At 59.6% G+C, this 17,320-nt stretch overlaps 2 protein-coding genes across 4 annotated transcripts; both read left to right on the forward strand.

Moving 5' to 3' along the window:
- The first annotated feature begins 1,074 nt into the window (after positions 1-1,074).
- SLAMF6 (SLAM family member 6) lies at positions 1,075-3,498 on the forward strand. The gene is made up of 6 exons (XM_074809507.1): positions 1,075-1,495; positions 1,823-2,107; positions 2,181-2,300; positions 2,509-2,597; positions 3,036-3,123; positions 3,241-3,498. The coding sequence occupies exons 1-5, from the start codon at positions 1,075-1,077 to the stop codon at positions 3,108-3,110; spliced, it is 990 nt and encodes a 329-aa protein (XP_074665608.1). The 3' UTR covers positions 3,111-3,123; positions 3,241-3,498.
- A 1,325-nt stretch (positions 3,499-4,823) lies between these two features.
- On the forward strand, positions 4,824-17,106 carry ETV3 (ETS variant transcription factor 3). Of its 3 annotated transcripts, XM_074809324.1 has the most exons (5): positions 4,824-4,974; positions 6,301-6,363; positions 7,357-7,594; positions 9,731-9,846; positions 12,528-17,106. In XM_074809324.1, exons 2-5 carry the CDS (start codon positions 6,318-6,320, stop codon positions 13,697-13,699), a joined length of 1,572 nt encoding a protein of 523 aa, XP_074665425.1. In that variant the 5' UTR covers positions 4,824-4,974; positions 6,301-6,317; the 3' UTR covers positions 13,700-17,106. The 3 variants fall into 3 exon arrangements, with proteins under 3 accessions (XP_074665425.1, XP_074665424.1, XP_074665427.1); XM_074809323.1 differs by lacking the exon at positions 4,824-4,974 and having other exon boundaries at positions 6,178-6,363; XM_074809326.1 differs by lacking the exon at positions 4,824-4,974 and having other exon boundaries at positions 6,178-6,363; positions 16,153-17,106.
- The last annotated feature ends 214 nt before the right edge of the window (positions 17,107-17,320 follow it).

Raw genomic sequence — 17,320 nt, forward strand, 5'->3', positions numbered from 1 at the left:
CCCTGGCTGCTCCGGCCGTGCCGCAGCATCGCCGCTACGTACCCGCTTCCTCCGGGCAGGGTGAGGGGCGGGGGGGTGTATCCTACCGCCATCGGGGGCACCTGGAAAACCCTCGACGGGTGCAACGAGCGGGCAGGGGCTGGGTGCTGCCCGGCGTTAACCACCACCCAGCTGGGTGCCCCGGGGACGGCTGGGTCCCTCTCGCTCCTCGTCACCGCGCACGGCTGCAGACCCAAGCGTGGCATCCTGACGCGGTGGTACCCAAATAAACCCCACACACACTTTCTACTCCCTGGGTTGGGGGGTGGGGGGCGCACCCCCTAAGCCAGGGGGGGTTTCCACATCTCGATGGGGCGATGAACCTCGCCAACGCTGCGCCGGCGCGTGCGGTTTGCCGGCCGCGCTCTTCCCCTCGCCTCGCCTTCCTCTTTGCAAACCAAAGTGGCTGCGGAGAGCTGGGGAGGGTGGGGGGCAGAGGTCAGAGCCGGCCCCAGAGCGCGCAGGAAGCGAGCGGCCTGCGAGCTGGGGTGCAGGATGGACCCTGCAGTGTGGGGACGCGGCTCTGTCCGAGCGTTCCCCCGCCCCGGGGGAGGCTGCATCAGCTTCTCGCAGCGTTCGGGCGGCATCTCGGAGCCGCGTCCCCCCGGCGTGGGCAGCCCGGCTGCTGGGAGCGTCTCGCTGTCACCCCAGAAATAGTGGGGCTGCACCCCAAAAGCTCAGCGCTGAGTGGCTCCACAGCCCCGGGATGGAGGGTCCCTGTCCCCACCGGGACCCGTGGGGACATTTCCCAAAGGTTTAACCTCAAACCTGTCCCGGTTTGAGCCCCACTTGAGCACAGGCATGGTGGGAAGAGCATCCCCATCCTCTCCCTGAAGTCCTGGCTGGTCGCTGTCGTGGGGATGACCCGTGCACAGCGTGGGGTGACACGGGGACAACACAGGATGATGCTGGCAAAGCACCACGAGCGCCCGGCATCCCCCCGGGGGATGCTGGCAGGGAAGGTGATGGGTGTAGGATTAAATGAATCATCTCAGGCAGGCGCCGCACTCCCATGACTAAGGCACGGGTGGGCAGATGCCCACGGGTGCCTCGGGTGGGGGCTGTGGGCAGGAACGGGGGGGCTGCTGGGGGTCTCCATCCTCCAGACTATCCCTGACCCGGCCAGGAGCTGCAGCGGCCCAGCCCCGGCAGGTGAACAGCGTCCTGGGGGGGTCCGCTCTGCTCTCCCCGGCTCTGCCCCCCAACAAGACAGTGAAGGAGATCGAGTGGAGCTTTTCAACCGGCGCCGGTGCCACCATTCAAGTGGCAGAATTTGGCCCCGGTGGCTTCAAGCGCCCCGACCCCCAGGATCAGTTCAAGGACCGGCTGGAGATGTTCAACGAGACGGCGCTGAGGATCGGGGCCCTGGAGCGGGGTGACAGCGGGGTCTACGGGGCTCGGATTAAGCTGCACCCGGCGCTGGTGGAGGATCAGCTCTTCAACCTCTCCGTCTACGGTGAGCGGCTGCAGAACGGTGGGTGGTGAGACAGGTTTACAGTGGGAAAGACAATAAAACCCTTCTGCACCGAGTTATCAGCACCGAGAAAGGGGAAGAGAAGTTGCTACTGATGCTGAACATATGTCACGGGGATTTTCCTGGCACATGACTAACCACAATCCACCCCCACCTGCGCTTCCCCTTCCCACACCCTCTCACTGCCCCTCCAGCCCAGCTCACCCTCCCTGGAGGACTGAGGGTGTCCCCAAGGTGTCCCTGGGGTGTCCCCGGGTCGTCCCCGGGCAAGCTGGGCCCTGTGACAGGGTTTATTTGCACCTTAAACAGGGCCGGTGCCAGCACCGGAGATCCAGCAAGAGCTGCTCTCCCTCAGCACCCAAGAGTGCAACATCACCCTGCGGTGCTGGGTGCCGGCCGGCAGCGACGCTGAGGCCGCCTGGCAGCTCGGCGGCTCCCCGGGGACACCTTGGGGACAGCCCTGCGAGGACGCCTGGATGCTGTGCCTGGCCGTGCCCGCCAGTGCCTTCAACTCCAGCTACACCTGCGTGGCCCGAAACCCCATCATGGAGCGTCGCGTCAGCATCCACCTGGACACCCTGTGCCAGCTGCAGGGTAAAAACCCCCCCAGCACCCGCTCCCACCCAGCTGGCGGGGTCCCGGCACCCACCACGGCTTGTCCCCGCAGACACGCGTGGCTGGTGGAGGTGGCACGTGTGCCCGGTGCCGCTGGCCATGGGTGTGGGAGCCCTGCTCGGCGGCGTCTGGCTGCAGAGGAAGAAGAGGAGGAAGAAAGCAGCTGAGGGAGGTGGGTGCTGCCGGGTCAAGGCTGTGTCCTCGCAGCCGGGATCGCTCGGCAAACAGAGCCGGGAAAGAGGGAACCGGCTTTTTCCTTTGCTGTGGCTCTGCCCCTGCCTGCCCCTGCCTGGACCAGGGCGGCTCCATCCCCCTTTCCCTGCATCCCGGCTGCCCCCCGGCACCCCTCGGCTCACGCCCGCCTGCTCCTCTCTCCGTAGTTGCCCTCTCCTCCCTCTCCAGCGAGGATGCTCCGTGCTACGCCCAGATCCAGATCGAGAGGAGACCCCCCCCGGCAGCGGATCAGTGGGTGAGGCTGAGGGGCCGGGGCCAAATTCACCTCCTGGTCCGTTCCACGGTGATTCCGGGGCCAAATTCACCTCCTGGTCCGTTCCACGGTGATTTCGGGGCCAAATTTGGCTCATGCCAGGGCTGAGCTCTGGCTTCCAGCCCTCCCCTCCAGGCGCTGTGGCTGCGGGTCCCTCCGTGTCCCTGAAGTCCCCTGAGCCGGGGGGGGGGGGGGGGCACAGCCCCTTCCTCAGCCCCACTGAGGCTCCCGGTGTCACTCCAAAACTCCTCATGCTTCACCCAGGGTGGACGGGGAGGGGCCGCAGGGGGACATTGAAGGGCACTTTCCAGGGCATCATGTCCCCGGGGGCTTGTCCCGGCTGGGGAGCGGCCACGAGCATCCCCCTGCCAAGGGCTGGTGGCTCAGGGGGGGGGTTTCTCCCTGTTTTCTGGCCCCCAGCAGCGAGACCCCCCCACCACCATCTACAGCAACTTGCAGGCAGGCGCGGGCAGCCAGGCCGAGACGCTTGCCTAGTCCAGCGCAACCGGTGAGTACCCCCCGCACCGCGGCTGTGCCGGCACCGGGGGGGGGTCTGTCCTCGTCCCACCACCCCCGGAAGGACCTGGCTCTGCCCCCACACTGACTGTCCCCCGCTTTGTGTCAGGAGCGACCGCCGCACGGTGCCGTGGACTGACGGACACTTGTGTGTGTGTGTGTGTCCCCCTCCCCTCCGTGATGTCTCCTCCTGCCCCCCCCCTGCTCCATGTCCCCCCACCTCTGCTGTGGGAGCAAAGCAGGACTCCGGGGGGGATGGGGACAGCGAGTAGCATCCCTGGGGGCTGCCACATCCCCTTTTCCCAAACCCAAGAGCAGGGACAGGGGTGTGGGACAGGCCCAACCCCCCCCCCCCCCCTCAGCTCACTGGTGGCTCCAATAAATGTGGGTGAAGGCGAAGTGTGGGCGGATTTATGGGGGACAAAGCCCCCCCGGGGCACCCAGGGACATGGGGCTCTGCAGCCTGGTGGGGGACCGGGGCTGCCGTCCCCTGCAGCCTGGGGGGACACAGGGTGATGCTCAGGACTGGGGCTGGCACCAGGATGGGGCCCCCTCCCAAAGTGGCCCCCCCAGGAGCTGCAGCAATGGCAGGGCGGGGGGGTGGGGGGCAGCACCCACAGGGTGTGGGGGGGAATAGCACCCACTGTGCAGCGTGTCGGGGCCAGTCATGGGGTGCCCCCTCCCAGAGTGTGGGCCCCCCCCCTGCAGCCCCCAGCTGCCTGTGCCCCAGGGACAGATCCTGCACAGCTGGATCCCAGAAAAGTGGGACCCCTGCACTGCTGGATCCCAATACAGCGGGATCCCCGCACAGCTGGATCCTCACTCACACTCCAGCACAGCTGGATCCTCATACAGAAACACCCCTGCACAGCTGGATCCAGGTAAAGTGGGACCCCCGCACAGCTGGATCCCCACCCAGCTGGACACCCCCATTCCAGGGCCCCTGCACAGCTGGATACTCAGTCACACCCCTGCACAGCTGGACCCCCACATACCAGGAACCCCACACAGCTGGATCCCCATATACTGGGATCATCACTCAGCTGGATCCCTGCACAGCTGGATCCTCAGTCACACCCCGCACAGCTGGATCCCCATCCAGCTGGACCCCCCCATTCCAGGGCCCCTGCACAGCTGGATCCCAGTAAAGCAGGATCCGTGCACAGCTGGATCCTCAGTCACACCCCTGCACAGCTGGACCCCCACATACCAGGAACCCCGCACAGCTGGATCCCCATATAGTGGGATCATCACTCAGCTGGATCCCCGCACAGCTGGATCCTCGTACAGTCACACCCCTGCACAGCTGGATCCTTGTACACTCACAGCCCTGCACAGCTGGATCCTCAGTCACCCCCTGCACAGCTGGATCCCAGTAAAGTGGGACCCCCGCACAGCTGGATCCCCACCCAGCTGGACCCCCCCATTCCAGGGCCCCTGCACAGCTGGATCCTCGTACAGTCACACCCCGCACAGCCGGATCCCGACCCCGCCGGCCCCTTCGCTTTCCGCCGCCGTTTGTCCCTCGCCGCCACCCGTCGCAGCGCCGGGGCGCGGCCGGGGGCGTGGCCGTGCGTGCGCGCTCCCGCCGGGCCGAGGCCGGAAGCGGAAGCGCGTGGGAGCGTGCCCGGAAGTGTGTGGGCGGCGGCGGCGGTTCCGGTTCCGGCGGCCCGTGCGGGGGAGGCAGCGGCGGCGGCGGCGGCAGCAGCGAGGCGAGCGGCGCGCACCCCGCATCGGCACCGCGGCCCGGGCGCGCTCCCGCCGCCCCACCGGCCCCCGCTTCACCCGCCGGACCCGGCCCGGCCCCGCGCCGCCCCCCCCCCCTCCCCCCCCCTTCCCGCAGGTGGGTCCCGGTACCGGGCGCGGCCGAGCCGCCGGCGAGGCCGCCGCGTACGCGCAGGCTCGGGCCCGCTGCGGCCCCGGGGACCGGCTGCTGCGAGACCGGGGACGGGCACCGGGGCGGGGGGGGGGCGGTGCGTGCCCCCGGGAACCGGGAGGCCGCGGCGGGCCCGACTACCGGAGGCCTTTGGCGGCGCTGCTGGGGACGGAACGGGGGGGCGGGCGCCTGTTGGAGGCCTCGTGGAGGGGGGAGGAGTAAACGGGGAGCCCCCGGTTACCGGCGGGCGCTCGGCGGGAGGGGCTGCGCGAACGGTGTGTGGGATCCTCCCGGGAACCGGGCGTAGGAGGCTGGTGGGGGTGTACGATCCCCGATGGCCGCGGAGGGGGTGGGAGAGGGTGGTCCCCGGTAACCGGGGAGGGGGTTAGCGGCGACGGGGAGGCGGCGGGTGGGGTGCGGAGGGGGGGGGCGGCGGTGCCGTGGCTGCCCCGCCCGGGGCAGGGGCGGGCGCGGCGGGCGGGCAGGCTGGGGCAGGCCGGCGGCAGGGAGCGGAGGGGGCGGCGGGGCTGTAACGGGAGCCCGGCAGCCCGGGCCCGGCCGCCGCCGCGGCGCCTCCATCTCCTCCTGGCAGCCATTTACATACTTTGAACATTTCAAAGCAGGAAAGGCCGGCGGGGCCGGAGCGGGGCCGGTTCCTCCCGGGGAGGGGGGGGTGAGGGGGGGCTCGTCTGGCTGCCGGGGCTGAGAGCTGGGGGGGGGCTCCCCCAGCCGTCGCTGCTGTCGCTCCCCAAACCCCATTTTACCGTTTTTTTTTTTTTGTTTTTTTGTGGAGGCGGGGCGGGGGGGGGGGGGCACACGCAGCGCTCGATTCCCGAGGCGCTGGCAGGTAGCGCCTCGAGCCGAGCCCACCTCAAGCGATTGGAATCAGATGTGCCGTCTCCGACGGGGATCAGGAGCCGGGATTTTATTCCCCCCCCCCCCCGCTGCCCCCCCGCCCCTTTTCCCTCGCTGGTACATCTGGGCGAGCTCAGCAGCTTGTGTATTTTGGCAGCGGAGCCCGTCTAGTAACAGAAGACAAACTGTGTTTGGCTTGTTTTGTCTGTCTGACGGCCCCGCCGCGCTGCCGCGTTCCGTTCGCGGGCTTTAACGGGCAGGAGGGAGGGAGGGAGTCGGGGATTAAACACCGGCTTTTTGGAAAGACACACGGGGATGATTATGATCGGGGAGACCCTGGGCAGCGTCTCGGAGGTGGCCTCTCCGGAGAAATTCCAAGTGCCGCCTGCGATAATGGCGTGTGGATGTCACTGATGCCGATTTCCTTCTGTTTCGCAGTCAGCAGGAGGGAGAAAATGAAAGCAGGCTGCAGCATTGTGGATAAGCCAGAAGGAGGAGGAGGTAAGGAAGTCTAAAGGCTGAGTTGTTCAGCTGTTACGAATTCTTTTCCCAGGATAAAGGAGCTCAGGCGGGATTAATTCCACCTCTCCCAAAACCTCTCATATGTGGGCAAAACCCGTGTGCGAGCGAGGAGCGATCCGACGCCCGGCCGCTGGGCTGTCGGCGAGTTTTTGAGAGCGCCGGGTTTAAGATGCAAATAAAATAATCTTCCTGGAGGTGTTTTTATTCGTAAGGATTGGGGATCTCTTGAGGTGGATCCCCCTCCTGTGTGGCACAGCTCGTGCTTGGTTTTGTCTCCGTCGCAGCCTGCGATAGTGGTGTGGGTGGCGTTGGAGCGTGATGCGACTTATTCCACGCTGCCGGAGCCTGAAATTGTGGCCACGATGATTTGGGGGAAAAGAGAAAAAAAAAAAAAAAAAGAGAAAACCTCGCGTTAGTAGTTGTGCTGGGAAACTATTCTGAGAAAGCCGAACTTGGCAGTCGCTCAGAAACATCTGCCGACGCAGTTGAAGCTGGAGCAGGCTGCCGTGCTCTGAAATAAGGGGGAGCTGGAGTCGCTGGGAGCCACCCGCCCTCGCCCCCCGCCCCCCCCCTCAACATCAGCGCACCAAATGCTCCGATCTGGATTAGTCGCCTCATTTCAGCCACCTGGAGTCCAAATTGTAGCGAGGTCTGAAGCTTTTGGGCTCCTTTTCCGCTGCTGCTCACGCTCCCGTCCCTTTCAGTTTTACCGTGGTTTGGTGGTGGTTGGGGATTCTCCAAGGAGAGGGGGATAAAAGGAGTAAGAAAATGAGCAGCGAGAGGAGGAGAGCTGGGTTTCTCTGCTTCCACGCTGAATGTTTGACAGAGTTACAGCCCCCAGCGATGCTCTGTGGTCTTGCTCTGGAGAAAACACGATAAATACGCAGTAGAGCTTGACAGTTGTGAGCTCCTCTTGTTGTCTGGATAACTTTTTATTTTTTTTTTTTAACCTCCTTTTTGGCCCTTTCCAAGGTTATCATTTCCCAGAGTGGGCTTACAAGACCGAGTCCAGCCCCGGCTCCCGGCAGATCCAGTTATGGCATTTCATCCTGGAGCTGCTGCAGAAGGAGGAGTTCCGCCATGTCATCGCCTGGCAGCAGGGCGAGTACGGGGAGTTTGTCATCAAGGACCCCGATGAAGTGGCCCGGCTGTGGGGCAGAAGAAAATGCAAACCCCAGATGAACTACGACAAGCTGAGCCGGGCGCTCAGGTGAGCAGAAATTACCGTGGAGGTGAGGGGCAGATAAGGAGCCCTCCTTCCCTCCTTCCCCGCCTCGTTTGGGTAACTAATCATAGATATTCAATCCCTGGCTCGGTGGCGTCTGCGTTTCTGGGAGGTTTCTATCAAATTTGGAGTCCTGGGATGCCAGGTTGCTCGGGTAGGTCTGACTGTACTTGGGTGTGATTAGAGAGACGGGGGAGGGAGTCCTGAGTTCACCGTGCCGTGTTCTGCGTCACGGTGTAAATTTGCACCTCTAGTTCAGGTTGTTATTATCAGGATGGCTTCCTTCCGGGGAGCTTTTCTGTCTCTTTTCTCAGCTTCCATCGCCGCTGCTGGCTTGAGCAATGAAGGTGTGGGAGGAAACCAGAGGTGTTACTCTATTATCACACCATCAAGGGGACCGTTTCAGAGAAAGCAACTCCCCTTTCTAACATAACTTGTATTTCCCTCTTTACGGCTAAATCTGTGTGAGGCAGAGGTTTGGTGCCGATCCCACAGCGAGGGCCTGGACTGGGGTGTTTCCCGAGCCCTGATGACACAAATTTGGGTAAATTTAGGGACACCCCTTGCCCACGAGCGTGCCCTTGTGTGAGACAGGAGCTGAGCGTTCCTCACTTCGCAGCTCCCCAGCCTCCAGTACAACGTTGCCCTCTTATTTAGACCCTTGCAGAGTTGGGTTTATTTTTTGCAGTTATCACTGTGTATTTTGAAGTCAGACAGCGAAAAACTAGCGTGACTCTCTGAAGTATTTCAGCATTTCGAGGCTGTCACCTGCAGGAGTGGCCGGGTTCCCAACAGGTTCTGGCATTATCAGTCTGTAACGTGGACTTCGCTGCCTCACGCCCTCTGATACCTCCTGGGTGGAGCTGACAAAGACAAACAAGGCAGCAAACACAAGAGTCTCGTACTGGAACAGGAAGGAAACAATAAATTGAATGGCATCGAGTCTGTAATTGGTGCATGGGAGTGGAAAAATAACCTCCACCTGCCAACGCTGGTCGTGTCTTGGCATCTTGGTGCCGAGCGTGACAGCGACGGGGCAGCAGCACTGCGGGTATCGGCAGCTGCCTCAGCTCGGGGCCTGGGGCTCCCTCCCCGCTCCTGCTCGGGGTTCGGCGCGCGCTGTGGCAACAGGCAGCGCCTGTTAATCTGCCTCCTAAATACAGAGAACGGCGACGACGAGCCGCCCGTAACACCTTTGTTTGTACACCAGAGGCTGAGGACAAACAGTGGTGGTGTAAGCGGGGAGGAGGCTGCGGTGGGGATTAGACCCGCTGCCTCCGTGCTGCCTTCGTTTGGGGCTGGGGAGGTGAGGAGGGGAGGCCCCAAGCACCTCCACGGCCCGGACCGGCGCTGCCTGCGAAGGCGAGGGGGTGTTTGTAATCCGAATGGGTGAACAGAAGGGAAACAACTTGCTCACGGGCATGGGAGCAGCAGAAACCAGCTCTCCCGATTTCCAGCCCGATGCCCTGTTGCGCTGTTACAATACCCTGGGCCTGGAAGATTGCAAAAATAAAAAAATCTGAGGCTATCTGGGTAATTTGGGCCCTTTTGCTCAGCTCTGTCGGTGCCATGAGTCTTGTTCTGCCCCCGCCCAGGTGCATGTTCCCCTCTTTTAGGTTCCCCTGAATTTTCCCCTCCTGCTCTGGGCCCTGTAACGTTCCCTCGGCCGTCACAGCCCGGGTGGAGCCACCACACGAGTGTCGCTGGCTGCGGGGACCCTGGGACGGGTGGGAATAGGGGGAGGGATGCTCAGGGGAGACCCCCCCAGCCCGTGGCACTGGTCCCAGTTTGGACAGGGGTGAGAACAGCGTGTACAGGCTTGGCCTGTTGTTCAGCTTTCCCTTCCCTTCAGCATCTCACCTTTTCCTGCATATTCTGAGGAACATAACGACCTGTAAAATGGTTTGAAACCTACTGCTAAAGGATGTGTTGTAAAAGGAGTGAGTGTTGTTTGGAAACTTCCCGATTTACTAATATTTTCTTGTGTTAATAACCTAAATCCTCTGGGGCGACTTCACTTTTGTAGCTACGTCAGAGGTGGACGTTGATGGCGCTAAAAGAAACGAGACTTTCAACGTCTCGCCACGTGCTTTGATCGATCTCTTGAACTTTCCTTAACAGATACTATTACAACAAGAGGATTCTCCACAAGACAAAGGGCAAAAGGTTTACCTACAAGTTCAACTTCAACAAGCTGGTGATGCCCAACTACCCGTTCATTAACATTCGGCCTAATGGTGAGTGAAGGGGTCGGGGCTGCTGCTGTTGACTGTCGCTGCTCCTGGGGTGTGGAACGGGGCTGGGAGGGACCCGGGCGCCTCGGGAGGGACCCTGGAGCCTCGGGAGGGACCCCCCAGCGCCTCGGGAGGGACCCCGGCGCCTCGGGAGCGACCCCGGCGCCTCGGGAGCGACCCCGGCGCCTCGGGAGCGACCCCGGCGCCTCGGGAGGGACCCCAGAGCCTCGGGAGGGACCCCAGAGCCTCGGGAGCGACCCCGAAGCCTCGGCACATCCCCTATCAGTCATCTACACTTGAAAGACTGCCGGGGCAATCAGCACTGCTGTGGTGGGAATGTCTGAACGTTGATAAAGCCTTATCCCGAGCGCTCTTTCCCTCGGGATCTGTGGTTGTCTTCAGGGGGAGACCGCGGGCATTCTGGTTCCTCTTTGAGCTCGCTGGGTGGACTGTCTTTACGCAGGTTTGCTTTGCTGTTGGCGGGGGGCGGGTGTCCTTGGGATAAGAGGGTTTCAGCCCTGTTGCAGGGACCTTGCCTCACTCACATGCTTGTCACGTAAGTTTATGGTGCCATATAAATGTGACCCTTCTTGACAAGGAGCTTAGAGGTGCGCGCATGTGAGCGCTATCAGAAAGTCCGCAGCTTAACAGCAGTTTGCTCTCCTCCCTGCTTCTGCAAAGGCCCCTTGTTTGCTTCAGTTCTGCTCCTTTTAAGTCAAAAGGAACTTTTCTTAACCACCTCCTATCTAGAGTTCAGAGGAGCATAACAGCAGAGCAGTTTTCAGAGGAGTGTAGTAACCTGGCTGAGTTTGACTAAAATCACAGGTATTTTTCAGTTTGTCCCTGTGGCAGGACGGCGTGCAGAACATTCAGGATAACGAAAAAGAGTTTGGGAATGGAGCATAATTGTTCCTTTCTTGTCCTAAAAGGCCTTTTGAGTCTCTTGCCAGGAGCAGTAGCAGGAGTTCAGTCTGGGTTTGTCCCGGAGTCAGCAGTACTGCTGTGGTTTCTCTGGAAGAGGGTCCTTTGTTCACAAGCTGCTTTTTTGGTGGAGTTGAGTCCCCCCGTAGCTAGATTTCTGCAGCTGGGGTGATTGCCTCCATAACTGCACAGCCACCACGCAACCAGGGAAATTAGCGGCCATTGAGTCCATCAAAAAAAAAAAAAAAGGGGAAAAAAAAAAAAAAACAACACACACCCTTCTGGAAGTCATTACAGCGAGGCCCGAGACGGCGAACTCTCCACAGCAAAGAAAGCGCGAGCGCAGAGGCGCCTGAACCGGCCTTTCTCACAGCTCTTAGTTCTCACCTCGTGCCGAGTGCCCCAGGGGAAGCCTTGAAGATCCGTCTAGCAGGGAGAGAGCAGGGGAAAGTGGGGATTGAATGTTGACTCTGAAACCCCGGCGGCTCAGAAAAACAGGTTACGTGTGGGCAAGATTATTTCTCATCGCTGCTCGTGTAGCCTGTGCCTACGTACGGCGGTGGCTGCTCGTTGATCTTGGCAGTTGAAGCGACCCGAGTCCCTCCCCGCCCCTGGGGAGGCCCGGCCGGGCGCGAGCGCAACTGTGATTTCAAGGCATTGTCTTCTGAGCAAACAGCAACCCCAAAAACGGGGCTGGGAGAACAGAAATATTCATCAAGACGTTCTGCTTCACCTGTGTGGGACACGTTGCCTTTATGGCAGCGGGGAGAAGGAAATGTATTCTCCAGGAGTCCTTAGCCAAAGCATGGGGGTGTAAGATGTAGTATGAAGCTGCGCTGCAGATCTATAATTACTTGCAGCAACGAGTCTGGGCAGTTCCAGCTCAATATTGCTCACTGCTGTTCCTTTTCCCTGTTTGCAGCCACTCCCTCCTATCTCTGGGGCATGCATTTAAAAAAAGAAGTTTGGAGAACTGGAATGCACTTGTCTAATTACAACCTGTTTTCTTTCCTTCTGGCTGGGCTGGGGGTTGGGATATCAAACCTGTTTGGGGCACTGGAATCAGGTTTCTTCTCTGGGCTCTCGCTGGCGCAGGTTTGAAGGGAAGCGGGGGGGGGGGGGGGAAGCAAACGGGTGCGTTGTGGAGGTGAAAAAGCGGGTGGAAGAATTTGCCTCAATATGGCTCGTTATGGCAGGAGTCAGTCGTAGACAGGCGGCTCCGTAGGCACGGCGGTGGAAGAGGAGCCAGTGAGAGCTGGCAGGAGCGTTGGAGAGAAGCCGTTTTCCCAGAAAAGCACAAATCAGTGACTTTCAGTCAGCCCTGAGAGCTTGAGGTTTACCAGCAGCGCTTCTGCCGGTGGCGTTGGAGCACGATTGCTCAACCGTGCTCCTCACGCACCGTCGCCGAGACGTTTTCTGGTTAAACCAGAGCGAGGAGGTCAGGGGAGGGCATCCGAAAGTGGAAGTTATTTCAGTGGGCGCTGGAGGTTCATGAAACCTCAGCCGGGGCGGAGAGCGGAGAAGATTCATCCCCAGCAGTGGCGAGGTTTTGAGGTGGGCAGAGGAGGCTGGAGGAAGGGAGCAGATGGGAAAGGCACCTCCCATCTAATCGTCTGCTGCGTGGTTGATAGCGCGTGGTATTTTTGTGTTACTCTTCCAAACGCCTGCAGGCGCAGCCCTCTTTACCTGTGATTTAACTCCCTCGGCGACTGCGCTCTTAACTCTCCCCCGTGCTCTTTCTCTTCTCCCCCTCCCTGTCGCAGGTGTCGTGCCGCAGAGCGCTCCTCCCGTCCCCACCGCTTCGTCCCGCTTCCACTTCCCGCCGCTGGACAGCCACTCTCCCACCGAAGATGCCCAGCCCAGTCGATTCTCCGCTGGCTCCCTGGTCCCATCCAACCCCGAAGCGCTGGGGGACGGCGGCGAGAGGAAGCCGGACATGCCGGAGCTGGAGGACGGCTCCTCGGATTGGCGCCGTGGCGTGGATCTCATGGCCTCGCGCAACGCCGTGGGCGCCGGCGGCGTCAACCACCAGAAGCGCAAGCCCGACATCATGCTCCCTCTCTTCACCAGGCCCGGGATCTATCCGGATCCTCACAGCCCCTTTGCCGTGTCCCCTCTGCCGGGGCGCGGCGGGGTCCTCAACGTCCCGATCTCTCCTGCGTTGTCCCTGACTCCCACCCTTTTCTCCTACAGCCCCTCTCCGGGCCTCAGCCCCTTCACAGGTAGCAGCTGCTTCTCTTTCAACCCTGAGGAAATGAAACACTACCTGCATTCGCAAGCCTGCTCCGTCTTCAACTACCACCTGAGTCCGCGGACTTTCCCCCGCTATCCGCTCATGGTGCCGCCACTACAGTGCCAAATGCCCCTCGAGGAGCAGCCCCAGTTCCCCATCAAGCTACAGCCTCCCCCCGTGGGCCGCAAAAACAGAGAGAGACTGGAAAGCGCTGAGGAGCCGGCGGCCCCCCAGCTCGCTACTCCTCCTCCCAGGGTCAAGGTCGAGCCTGCGATGGACAAGGAGGCAGAGGCCGAAGAGCCACCGGCGAAAGGAAAAGATAAAAGTGAGCGAGAGGAAGGCTCCGGCCTGGAAGAGGAGAGAGGGCCTGTGTTTGCCAGGCCAGCTGCCCCGTCGTGGCACCCAGCCCCGCCGGCCCCTGCCCAGGCCGGCTTCTCGGCCGAAGAATCCCCGGAGCAAGGGGAGAGCAGCGGGGAAAAGTCATCCCGAGAGTCCGCCGGAGAACCGGGGGCTCAGGAGAAGAGAGAGGATGCCCTGATGCCTCCCAAGCTGCGTCTCAAGCGCCGCTGGAACGGTGACCGACAGGCCGACGTCCCCGAGGAGCGCCAGAACGGCCGAGTCCACTGGAACGGGGCGCTGGGCAGCCCACACCTCGCCGCGGCTCCCAAGGCCGTGGCGGCCGCCGCTGCCTCCGACACCTAAACCCGGGGCAGCCTCGCGGGTCCGGCTGCGCTGAAAACATCTGTGTATTTATGTAGCAAGGTTGCAGAGCGTGGGGGGCGGGCGGGGGGCTGGGGCTAGCCTGGTTTGGTAATTCTAGAAACTAGGGGGTTTGTGTTCTTTGTTTTCATTGTTGAATTGCAGGTGAGACGCGGTTGTCTTGCTCCGATGAGGAGAGGCGAGGGAAGCCGCCCGCCCTTGCGCGCGAGCTTCAGACCTTGCACGGACTCCGGCGGGGTTGAGGCCTCCACCGGGACGGAGGAACTCCAGACACGGTCTATTTTATATGCGCTCTAGTATTTATAGAAGCAGGAATCTCTGAATTCATCTAGTTCCCTTTTTTTTTTTTTTTTTTATATATATATATATATATATATATGGAGCCTGGTGCGATGGTGGGGAGAGGATTTCCTGCCCGTTGGAGACGTGCCGTGCGTCAGACTCGGAAACCGTCTGTATTTTGAGGGAGGGGACGGGGCGAGGGAATATCGCACCGTCTGCGGAGCGGGGGAAAGTCACAGAAAGACACAACTCGGAAAGTCACCGGCGCGCCAGCAAGGTGGGACGCTGCTGGAGAGAGAGGGAGCCGCGTTCCCGGCGAGCGGATCTCGGTAGCGCTTCGGGATTCCTTAGTCGTCCTTTTTCGCCTTTCTGAAATACTGCAGAAGCCATGAGCAAAATATTATGAAAAAAAAAAAAAAATCTTTCAGGGAAGGGAGTGGGGTGGGAAAAAAAAATAACCTAATGCCTTTAATAGACGCATTAAAATGTACCCTAGGTTTTTTTTTTTTTTTTCCCCCCTAATTGTATGGGTGGAGTTGGGAGTGATTGGAAGATTAACACTGAAACGATTGTGGTGAGTTCATAGAGAAGGAATGACAGGAGCTTTGTTAAATCTTATTTCCTTTGTTCGGTTCCCCTATCACTTTGACTCATGCCTTAACTACGTGTACACTTTATGCGAGCAGGGTCTGTTGACAGAAGCCGCCCGGGCGAGCGCCGGATGCGTCGGGGCCGCGGTTGGGTTTGGCGGAGGTTTGGGATTTGGCCGCCTGACGGAGACGCGCGGTGGTTGCGGCGGCGGAGGGGCGGCCGTGCCCGTTGGCCTCCGGCTCGAGGCGCGGGGGGTTGCGGTGTAAATCTCGCTGTATTTTTTTTTTTGCTATAAATCTGCTATTTCCCTACGCAGCTGCGTTAATCGTTAGGCTGATTAATTTAGGCTCCGGATGACACCCAGGAACGCGCGCGCTCGTCTCCCGCCGCGGCGGGACGAATCCCGAACGAACGGAGCTTGGAAACGACCCACCTCCACGGGGGTAGAGCTGCGTCCCGAGCGCGGCCGATTGTTGAGGCGGTTGTAGGCGAGAGGCGTGCGCGGGCAGATCCCTCCGGTCGAGGACTCGGGGAGCTGTTGGAGGAGGGCAGGGAGCGTGTTGGTGTGTGTGTGTGTGAGCACAAAATTCTTTGCAAAACGCAGTGAGGCGGGTAAACGGGGCTGGTTGGGCCCCGCCGAATCGAGACGTCGATCCCGGGGGATGCGGGAGCTTTAATCCGCTTACCTGGGCGAGCTCGGGGGGGCGGGGGGGGGGGTGTGTCCCCCCCTTCCCCAACCCCACTGGGCTTCGGACCCCCCCCCGCCCCGGCACCTGGAGGAAAGGGGGAGGGAGCCCCCCAATCCGGCCCCGGAGAGGGGATCAGCGAGTGAACTCAGGAATTAGAAACACGAGGCCTTTCCCATCAGCGATGCATATCGTCCCCCCCCCCAGCGCCGGGGGCCGAGGTGGGGCAGGGGGGGGGAGCCGCCCTTCTCGCCCTTCCTTTAAGGCAAAAAAAAAAAAAAAAAAACCCCAACAAAAAAAACAAAACCAACCCAACAAAACCCCAAAAGTTGAACTGTTGTTTGGCTTTAAAAGTTTGTAATCGGTTTTGGGGAGGGGAGGGGGCGCTGGGGAGGGGGAGGGAAGGTGGGGGGGGGGGGTGTTGTCTTCATAGCCATTGCACTGCAAACCGGGAGCTCCGTTCAGGGATAAAGGACTCAGGTTCTCAGGACAACGGACCAGTGAGCGGCTGCGGGTGAGGGGCTCCGCTTCGGAGGAGCGGGAAGGCGGGGGGCAGCCACCCAGCAGCCCCCCCATTCCCCCCCCCCCAAACCGTCACCCGCGTCCCCGCCGGCTCAGGGGGTCACCTCGGTGCGAGGCAGGGGCTCCCCCCCACCCCCCCCCCCACCCCCGACCAGACTTCCCATTGCCGAGCAGCAGCCTCGGAGGAGGGCGCTTATAAATACATTTTAAATAAGAAATGAGAAGAAAAATATATATATTCCGATGTGCCAAAATATTTAAACTTGTAAAGTTTAAATGGTTGAAATCTCAACGTCCACCTGTATTAATTAATCAAGAGCATGTTAATGTTTAAACCATTTTTGCTTTGTTTAGTCATAGAGAATCTGTAGGAAAGAGACTTTTAATCGGACAACCGGCACTAAACCAAGATTTTGGGGGAAATAAAAAAAAGATCAAGACGGGGCAGGGTGGATGAAGCACCCATCTTCCCGCGGCGGCCAGAACTGCAGCGAGCCCCGGGCTGGGGCCACCGTCCCCTTCCCGAGCGCAGGGGAGGATGAGGAGGAGGAGGAGGAAGAGCCCCACTCCAGAAGCATTAACCTCGGCGGCCCATCGCCTCGTCCTCGTCGCCTGCGGGAGGTTCCACCCGTTGCTCGGTTGTCCCTTGTTTTTATTTATTCCATAATTATGTTTTTAAAGTAACTTTGGTTGTTTTTTTTTTTTTTTTTCTCTTTTTGTCTTATGGATCCTGGTGGGTTTTAAAAAAAAAAAAAAAAAAAAATTTTTCTTCTTTCGGTTTGAAATAATCATAATCAGATTGTTTAAAAAAAGTTCGATTTTTTTTTTTTTTTTTCTTAGAGTGCTTTTAAGGAGAAAGTATTTACTGATAGAAAGTTGTTTTGTTTTTTTTTTTTAATTTTAAAAAAATCACTTTTCCTGAGGCATGTTCTTTGACTTTACTAGAATTGATTCAGCAGGGATTAGTGCGGATGCATACACGTGGTTAGCTTGAGCTGTCTGTCCATGGAGAGCAGGATGGAACGTGTGTGGATATGTACATAACAATGTAAAGTAGTCTTTAAAAACTCCATTGTGCAGTGCCTTTAGACGTTCCACTTTCTATAAAGTCTTCAAAAAAAAAAAAAGTTTGCATATATATATTATATATATATGATGTAATGTTATAGAAATATATGTATAATATACATATTTTTTCCAGGGGTATCTGATAGCTCTGTATTTTGTTATGGAAGTTGAAAGAAAAAAAAAAAAAAAAAAAAGTATTTTACCTCAAATTAAAAAGTTAAATAAACCTTTTAAATAAGCATTTCTGCCGTTTGCTCGCTTCTTGGCGGGTTTCGCTCGCTCTCCGCGTGCGGAGCCGCTGCGGATCGAGATGCTCGGGGCTGGATTTGGGAGAGGAGCAGCCCCGGTGTGTGTCCCCCCCCCTCCACCGCCCCCCGCTGCTCCCCTCGAAGCCTCCCCAGCCCCGACGGGGCTTTTCCCAAGGTCAGTCCCTGGGGAACCGCAGCTCTGCCCC

The sequence above is a fragment of the Strix aluco genome, chromosome 30, assembly GCF_031877795.1.
Source record: "Strix aluco isolate bStrAlu1 chromosome 30, bStrAlu1.hap1, whole genome shotgun sequence".
Taxonomy (NCBI): domain Eukaryota; kingdom Metazoa; phylum Chordata; class Aves; order Strigiformes; family Strigidae; genus Strix; species Strix aluco.

Excerpts from the sequence above, each read along its gene's own strand:
- SLAMF6 (XM_074809507.1), top strand. The coding sequence starts at position 1,075 with ATGCCCACGGGTGCCTCGGGTGGGGGCTGTGGGCAGGAACGGGGGGGC. Across the intron at positions 1,496-1,822 it reads CTTCAACCTCTCCGTCTACG|GGCCGGTGCCAGCACCGGAG; the intron begins GTGAGCGGCTGC and ends CACCTTAAACAG. Across the intron at positions 2,598-3,035 it reads CCCCGGCAGCGGATCAGTGG|CAGCGAGACCCCCCCACCAC; the intron begins GTGAGGCTGAGG and ends TCTGGCCCCCAG.
- ETV3 (XM_074809323.1), top strand. The coding sequence starts at position 6,267 with ATGTCACTGATGCCGATTTCCTTCTGTTTCGCAGTCAGCAGGAGGGAG. Across the intron at positions 7,595-9,730 it reads AAGCTGAGCCGGGCGCTCAG|ATACTATTACAACAAGAGGA; the intron begins GTGAGCAGAAAT and ends TTTCCTTAACAG. Across the intron at positions 9,847-12,527 it reads CATTAACATTCGGCCTAATG|GTGTCGTGCCGCAGAGCGCT; the intron begins GTGAGTGAAGGG and ends TCCCTGTCGCAG.